This window comes from Oncorhynchus gorbuscha, linkage group LG24 (genome assembly GCF_021184085.1).
Source record: "Oncorhynchus gorbuscha isolate QuinsamMale2020 ecotype Even-year linkage group LG24, OgorEven_v1.0, whole genome shotgun sequence".
Lineage (NCBI taxonomy): Eukaryota > Metazoa > Chordata > Actinopteri > Salmoniformes > Salmonidae > Oncorhynchus > Oncorhynchus gorbuscha.
Genome location: NC_060196.1, coordinates 43,135,327 through 43,144,138, shown reverse-complemented (window position 1 = coordinate 43,144,138; position 8,812 = coordinate 43,135,327). Strand labels below are relative to the sequence as shown.

Here is an 8,812-nt window from a genome sequence, read left to right as displayed (position 1 = left end):
TGCACTGATCGGTTCATGTCTGTGTTGGCCTTTGCTCAGCTGTGCTGGGCTCTGCTGGTCAGTAGTGGTCTGTGTTGGTCTGTACTGGTCAGTAGTGGTCTGTGTTGGTCTGTACTGGTCAGTAGTGGTCTGAATCCAGGGGTGCATAAGAGTCTGAGCTGCCGTCAGTCTTTCTGTTGAATCCACCTGCAGCAAGGCTCTCACCAGGCCTCGCGCTCCTACACACACACACACACACACACACACACACACAGGGTACAATATGTGTGAGTGTGTGTGTGTGTGTGTGTGTGTGTGTGTGTGTGTGTGTGTGTGTGTGTGTGTGTGTGTGTGTGTGTGTGTGTGTGTGTGTGTGTGTGTGTGTGTGTGTGTGTGTGTGTGTGTGTGTGTGTGTGTGTGTGTGCTCGCGTGCATGTGTATGTGTGTTTGTACAAGCATGGGTGTATGTGCCTGCTTATGTCTATAACCATGTGTGTGTCTCACCGTCTGAGATGTCATCCCAGTAAGGTGACAGGAAGGTGAGGTGAGCCTCTCTGATCATCTGGAACAGCTCCCCTTGGTCTCGGTCTCTGCTTCGGAACGGAGGGAACCCACAGAGAAGGATGTACAGTATCACTCCCAATGCCCACAGGTCTACTGGCAGACCATACCCTGTGGAGGGAGGAGAGAGAGAGACAGAGGTAGAGGTAAGTGATTGATAGAGTGACAGTGGCATGTATTCATGGATGCTAAGTGAAGCCAGGCTTCCCCAAAAATGTTTTTTTTAAAGAGAAAACCCCCCCATATAAAACAGTTAATCTTTCGCCTGTCTGTGTTTCATAATTTTTCTTCAATTCACAAGAGGCTGAACATATCTCACTGGAGAATGTATCTGAGCGAGCGAAACAGCGCCCCTCTGTCTCAGTATGTGTAGCCAAAGCCCATCTATCTGATACTGTCTGGTCAGAAAGAGTATGACATTGTTGCCACCCCTAGCATTGAATGGAAGGGAAGCCAGAGAGCGTTTGGCCTCCTTTGATTAAAAAAATAAATAACAGCCAATCGGTGTTGAGCTAAACTGAGTGAGCTCAACTGTGAATGGTCCTGGAGCACCAAAGAAAAGTGTCAAGGGAAGCCAGTTTGTGTTTGGCTTCACACCAATCACATCACATCAAAAGCAGAACTCATTTATAGAAACAAATGAAATTGTTGCTTCTCATTGTCTTCTGGTGGCTAGCTAGCTAAAATCGTCCCTTTCCTAAACTAGCCGTAGAAGGAGATAGGGATTTATATTTGTGGTTTTACTTCATTCTGATCTAACCATTAATTCATACATTGTGCCCCTGGCCTGAGAGGATGGAAGTTCAATATGTAGCTATATGTAGAAGGCTAATGTTAACTAGCTGTCCTGGCGCATCATTGCCCATGAAAGGAAGTTAGGCTAGCGAACAAGCATTGTTAGTCAGGTAGCCTAGGATAACAAAAGCTAAAAGAGTTTACTGTATGACAATCATAGACCGTTTCCGCAACATGAAAGAGAGGAGGATGTCATTGGTGTTTCTATACAAGTAGGGTGAGTCAACATGTTTTTCTACTTGCACACACACACACGCACACGCACACACGCACACGCACGCACGCACGCACGCACGCACGCACGCACGCACGCACGCACACACACACACACACACACACACACACACACACACACACACAAATCAATACCATGGACGGTCATATCATATTTAGTTGATTGGACTACATTGTTTTTGGTATCTTTTAGTTGTCACTGTATTCAACTAAGTAGAGGTGACATGATGATGTTGAAGTTGAAATGGTGCTGGAATAGTGGACTATTTGTGGTTCTAAATCATTAGTTGTTTAGTGGTCTGAAAATGTTGGAAACATTGAGCAAAGTTACATGCACACAATAGTGCGATTATTGTGGATAGGTTAATATAATAGTTTGTTTAAAACGTTTACATACTTTGCAAGAATAACGATTTCTCTAATATTCCTGTTTACATGGACACATCTGAAATCAGGCTACTGATGGGATTTTTGATAAATGCAGAAAATTGCCAATCAAAATAAACATTCTACCACAGTGACCATGTTATTTTTGCGAAGACTATTCGATTCTTAGTCCGGATATATAAAGTTTGTATGTGAAAGCTATTTGTAAGATGCATACTTTCAGTTTTTCCAAACTCACTTCACTCGTCCATTTTAGGGAAACTTGCGCTACCTTTTGCTGGGAAATGTGCAGATCAAATACACCACTGGGATGGCGATTAAGCTGTTTACGTGTCCTAATAATTCAAAAGATTGCACACAAAACCAGGTGTTTTAATTGGTACATGCTTACTTCGATTATGACCTTACGCTGATTAAGATAAGCAGAGTAAGGTGTTTACATGACTAATGCCATACTCTGCCTTTTTCCATAATCAATTTAATATTGAATTATTAGTGTGCATGTTAACATACTCATTAACTTGCTTGACCATGCTGTAGGTCATATTACTGTGTGTTACATGCTAAATGGTGGGGTTGTGGACTTCACCAGGCAGATGTTGCTCTCCGGTTTTGTGATGAAACAAAGATGTGCTTGAGTTTATTCTGCCACTGTCTCTTCTTATTGTCTCAGTCTGAGGCCTATATATCACAGTGGCAAGGCATATGAACTAACAGGTTATAGAGCAAACATCACAATTATCACAACACAGGCACAGCTACTGTAGAGTGATAGATAAAGGTAGAAATAAAGTGATAGACATGGTCACCTGTCTCCGAGAGGATCTCCGGGGCGACATAGGTGGGAGTTCCACACACAGTGAAGATGGGTTCTGTTACAACCATGGCCAGACCAAAATCACCCAGCTTCAACCTACTGACGCCATCACTACTGCATTCCACCTAGAAGAGAGAGGGAGGGGCAGGGAGAGAGGGGGGGAGCAGCAGGGAGAGAGAGGGTGGGGCAGGAAGAGAGAGGGAGGGGCAGGGAGAGAGAGGGGGGGAAAGAGCAGCAGGGAGAGAGTGGGTTACAGAGAGATGCTTGGAATGCTTGCATTCACACACACACACCTCCACAGACACACAGACACACACACATACCCTCTCCCTCACCAGTAGGTTTTCAGGTTTCAGATCTCTATGTACTATGGTCTTGCTGTGGATGTATCTCAGAGCCTCGCTGACATCACACACCATCAGCCCTGCCTCCTCTTCTGGAAACTTCCCACGGACCGCGATTGCCTCAAACAGGTCGCCCCCGGCAACCATCTCCATGACAAGATAGGAGTGTGTGTGTGTGTGGTGGTGTGTGAAGAGGCGAACCACGCGGGGGTGTGACAGGCTACCCAGAAGGCTCAGCTCATTCTGCATCATGTGCTCTCGGCCAATGAGCTTTGAGTGCTCCACAATCTTCACAGCGAAGGGTTCCCCATTGGCGCGCCGATGACACTCGTGCACAACAGCAAAGTTCCCGTCTCCGACCATGCGGCCAATGTCATAGCAACGCTCAATGTCTGACAGGGTGACATCACTACCATCAGATGGGAGGTCAAATATCACTTCCTGTTTAGTCCTCGCCTCTTCCTGTTTAGACTCTGAGGATGAAGGTTCTGAGTGGCTGAGGGACTCCTCATCAAGCCTGCAGATTGGTCCAGTGTGGAGTGGGGTGGGACCGACGTGAGGTTTCTCTACTTCCTTGTCGTTTGGTCCGTTTCCTGTTTGCTTCCTGGTTACGGGAGGAAGTGGAGCCCTCCCTGCTCTCGGATTGGGTCCTTCAGAAGGCTTACAGTTCCTGCAGAGTGGAGTAGGGGGCGTGTCTAGTTCCTCTCCTAGCTCCTCCTCCTGGGTGGGGGGACCTATCGGTGAGGAGAGAATCTCTCTGGCTGCAACTTTCCCTTTGACCCTCTGAAGGTGATTGGGGGGGTGAGAGGGGTGTGTGGCGTGTTGGTTAGAATGCGTGTTAGGGTGTCTATGTGTGTGCGCATCCGTGTCGAGGTGTGTGTGAATAGGGTGTATGGGCTGTCTAGTTGGGTGTTTGTTTTTGTGTGTGGAGTGCCTGTTTGGGTGTGTATTGTGGTGTGTCAGTGTTTTGGGGTGTGTATTGGGTTGTGTCAGTGTGTCTTGGTGTGTATGTGTGTGTGTGTCCAGGTTGCATCCCTGTGTGTATGTAACACTGTATGTCTGTGTGTTCGTGTCGAGGCTTGTGTGTGTATCCTTGTCAGGGTGTGTGTGTATGTCTGTCCCCTCGCTGTATCCGCTGTCGGCCTTGGCAGCTTTATTAGGTGAAGGTTGTAACCTCCTCTCCCAGGCCTGGAGTGCGTTGTTACGGTAACAGGAATGCTGTGGAAACAGCTCCTCCAGGGCCTCCTCGACACTCCGGAGCTCTGGACGAGACTTTCCCAATGCCAGGAACGCTGCTTCGCCACGGAAGAAATCACACACACCCCGCACCTGGAGGGTTAGACACAAACACCTGGAATTAGAGGTGTGTTGTTGTTGTTGTGTGTGTGTGTGTGTGTGTGTGTGTGTGTGTGTGTGTGTGTGTGTGTGTGTGTGTGTGTGTGTGTGTGTGTGTGTGTGTGTGTGTGTGTGTGTGTGTGTGTGTGTGTGTGTGTGTGTGTGTGTGTGTGTGTGTGTGGTTACCTCTCGTGCGTGTGGTGTGTAGAGGCGTGTGACTCTGGCCCTGTGCCAGCGAGGGAACCCCAGCGCCTCGGAGACGTCCAATAGAAGCTGCTCGTACGAGACCACGCTCCTACGATTCAACAGCAATGTCACCTGACCAGGCATAAAGATGATGTCATCAAGAAACCAGGAAGAACTGAACATGTGGGAGCCAAGCCAACCATATCATTATAATTGAATAAAATGTAATTGAAGCCAACTTCTTCCGTTATGAATCATGTGTGTTAGTGCAGGAATGGAACAAAATCCTGCAGATCCAGTAGCTCTCCAGAAAGAGGGTTGGTTACTTCTTTGTAATCATTAATCATTTCATTCTGGACCGTTACCTTCCTGAGGGTGCTGTGACCGCATGGTCGGACCACAGTAACCAAGCGTGGTCGCTCGGCACTCTGCTCAGCATGACGAGTGTGGAAGACTGGAAAAGGACTAGGGAGATGTGTCCTAGTGGCTGGAGGGAGGGGATCAAGGTGGGGGAGGGGGAGAGAGGGCCAGGCCTGAGGGTGAGGAATACCCCCCATACGTTTAGAGAGGGAGGAATCTGAGAGAGATGGGGGAAGAGAGGATGGTGGGGAGGCAGGGGGAGAGAGAGAGATGAAAGAATCAACGGGTTAGTTAGATAAGTTAGTTGAGACGATTTCTTTCCACTTTGTAAATTTGTCATCATCAACTGTCTGTATAGGTTAACTGGGTTATTGCTTTTCCTTAGATAAACAAGGAGGTAACATGATGCGTGGTCCTCATTGTGTATTTTGTGTGTGTGTGTGTGTGTCTTAAGGAAGCGTTAATAATTTAGGCAGGAGAGCGGGGCGCTCAAAGAATCTCATGGAGTCCATGGAAAAGACTCAAATCTGATCAGCCGGATTTGTTTACACACACACACACACACACACACACACACACACACACACACACACACACACACACACACACACACACACACACACACACACACACACACACACACACACACACACACACACACACACACACACACACACACACACACACACACACACACACACACACACACACACACACACACAAGCCACAACAACAAAAGCGTGGCCTAGTTCTTTCCTGAAGCTGCATGATTAATTAAGCATTAGACACAGTGTCAAAGTTGAAGATGTTTCACTTTCAGACACACACACACCTGTGTTGTCCATGGAGTTGGAGAGGAGGTATATGGGATCCCTCCCTGACGCACACCCCATCCAGTATGTGCCATGAACCTATTTTACCCCTTCAACAAGGCTATCCCAAAAATCCACCATCTCCCACCAAGCTACAAAACACTTGTCCTGTCAGCTTTTCACTGAGGCAGATCCTAACCTCCTATGAACAAACACCTGATAAAAATAACTCTAATACAACAATAAGAACAAGGCCAACGCGCTGAGGTTTATACACAGATGGAGCCACAACTGCCACCAGAATACAAGATACAGTTGTATCTGTATTTTGCTCATTCTTCATTCCTCACAAATTGCTACTTTTTTTTACATAACAATAATCTAGATATTTTTCTAAAATACATAAGAAATAAGAAATAAAGACTAAAATTTTGAAATAAAGACTAAGCAATATATATAATTTGAGAGAAATTATACTTTTTACTTTTAAAGCATGAAGATTGAGTGTTTTCACCTCTTGACTGACATGCCGCTCTCCATCTCGTTCCTGGCGCCGCGTAACCGCATCCGAACCGTTGTTTCCACACTGGCGTCATAGCCTACCTGTTCACTTCTAGCACAATCATTCGGAGTTTCAGTTGAACATTTCTTTACCTGCAGCGGTGGTCATTATTTCAATGTAATATCGTCTTCCTTTTCCGTTTTTGAAAGAGAGATGAGGGATAGGACTACAGTAGTTGACTGGATTCGCGCGTTGAACCGCTTTGACCAGAACATAGGAGGAACACCAGGGTTGCTACGGGTGCGCGTGGGAGGAGTCCAGTTGAGCAATTTAAAACGCTCTCTCGAAAGTTATAAGAAAGGGAAGGCGGGTAGGGACAACCGAAACCTGTGCGTCGAATGGGATGTTAGCGTACATAACAGCAACACTGCCGCCAAATCGGGACGGTAACAATAACAAGGGGAGTCCAGGTGATCATTGCCGGAATAACGGGAGAGATGCGTCACCGCTCTGGCACAGCCCCCCCCCCCCCACACACACACACACACACACGTCACACACGACAAACACACACAGACACACACAGACACACACACACACACACACACACACACACACACACACACACACACACACACACACACACACACACACACACACACACACACGCACACACGCACACACACAGACACACATACACACACACACAGTAGGCTATGCGATTGACAACAAAAACAACTTTTCCCCTTGTCTTTGTGCAGGGCAACTTCAGTACTTCATTACCAATCTACTACACTTTTTAATATATCCCTTTTCCTGCATTGGGCTAAATCAGGGTCACACTGAGTGTTTCTTGGTAGTCTTAAACAAATCGACTTTGAAACAGTATACACTTCACACACATGGTTATGGGGCTAAACAGAAGAAGACAACTATACCATGTCAGATATGTATTATATTTTGAGTTTGCATGCCAATATTACACTTTATATACATCACAGAAGACTATAACACAACCGTTTGGAATAGATTACTTTTTTTTTCAATTGCTAACATGCATTGATCAAAACTGAAGTCACACTGTCAAAACACTTCACACAGTCAGCGAAACAGAAGTGTATGTGGAACAAACTGTGAATCATTTTTCATTGCTTTCACACAAAATGCATTCAATGACCACATTCTCTGAAATCCCTGATCTCTTTTCCCATTCATACTCCACCACCTGCAAAACTATATATTTCTAGCACGTTTTCAGATGCTAACGCTGTTTCCAAAACTGTTAAAAACACATTCAAAACAGAATGAAATCGATAGGACTCATTTCTCAATACTAGGTCACTTTTTCAAAACTCTTCACACAGTGAGCACAACAGCAGTCTATCTGGGCTAAACTGTGGATCAATTTTCATTGCTTTGGCACAAAATGCATTCAATGACAACATCTTTCAAATTTCATGAATTATTTTCTCACTCAGACACAACCACCACCAAAACTCTATATACAGTGCCTTGTGAAAGTATTCGGCCCCCTTGAACTTTGCGACCTTTTGCCACATTTCAGGCTTCCTACAGGCCAATTTGCGCATGTTCAAATACTCTTTTCAAAACTGTTAAACTTAAGTTCAAAACCTAAAATAACACAACAGTGAATAAGACAGCAATTTGATACATTTCTACAGTAATACCGTATTGAAATATATTCCAAATATAAAACATGAAATACTATCAAAACAATTAGACCAACCACAGCTGATTCCCATTGTAGCTGAACACCTTCCCAGGTGGTAGTCTTTCAATTACATTACCATCTATACCAAAGGGGACATCTTAGCAATAATACTGTAATGTAAACATGGACCCAGAAAGAGATAGAGAAGTGGCTGACAGAGGAAGAAGAGTGGCTGGGAGAGGAAGAGGAGTACGTATGCGTGGTGGAAGAAGACCGAGAGGAAGATCTAGAGCTGTAGTCTCAGATGAGATTAGGGCTACTATAATTGATCATGTAATAATTAATGATCTGTCAATGAGTGAGGCTGGTCTGAGAGTGCAGCCAAATTTGAAACGCTCAACAGTGGCATCTATTGTGAGAAATTTCCGGCAAAACAACTGGTAAGATGTGCATTCTGCAAGGACATCTGACTGAACTGCACATGACAGAAGTAAATTGAGCAAAGCCTCCAAACCTTCTTGTGTGTAATTGTTTTTGTTTTTCTGCTTAGGGCCCAACGGTTGCCTCCCGCAGGCAGGATAGGTAGGATTTTCACTGCTGTGCAGGAAACTGCAATCGCTGATATGGTCATCAGAAACAATGGCATAAAACTCACAGAGATTCGGGACGGAGTGTTGACAGACAATATTGCATATGGAAATATTCACAATGTAAGCATAACAACTATTGCTAGAGTCCTGAAACAACATCAAGCCAGGATGAAGCAGCTGTACACTGTCCCCTTTGAGAGGAACTCTGAACAGGTTAAGCAACTCAGGAACCAATATG

The 8,812-nt window shown here is 45.4% G+C and overlaps 1 protein-coding gene across 1 annotated transcript in view; it reads right to left on the bottom strand.

Moving 5' to 3' along the window:
• The window catches only part of dclk3 (doublecortin-like kinase 3), a 7,589-nt gene extending 859 nt beyond the window's left edge, over positions 1 to 6,730 (bottom strand). Inside the window, exons 1-7 of the mRNA XM_046327595.1 lie at positions 6,325 to 6,730; positions 5,004 to 5,215; positions 4,639 to 4,770; positions 3,109 to 4,446; positions 2,766 to 2,898; positions 484 to 651; positions 1 to 218 (exon numbers count right to left, since the gene is read on the bottom strand). The exon at positions 1 to 218 is cut by the window's left edge and continues 859 nt beyond it. Of these exons, the coding sequence (XP_046183551.1) occupies positions 1 to 218; positions 484 to 651; positions 2,766 to 2,898; positions 3,109 to 4,446; positions 4,639 to 4,770; positions 5,004 to 5,215; positions 6,325 to 6,406 (2,283 nt within the window). The 5' untranslated portion in view covers positions 6,407 to 6,730. The remainder of the gene's footprint in view (positions 219 to 483; positions 652 to 2,765; positions 2,899 to 3,108; positions 4,447 to 4,638; positions 4,771 to 5,003; positions 5,216 to 6,324) is intronic.
• Between the last annotated feature and the right edge of the window lie 2,082 nt (positions 6,731 to 8,812).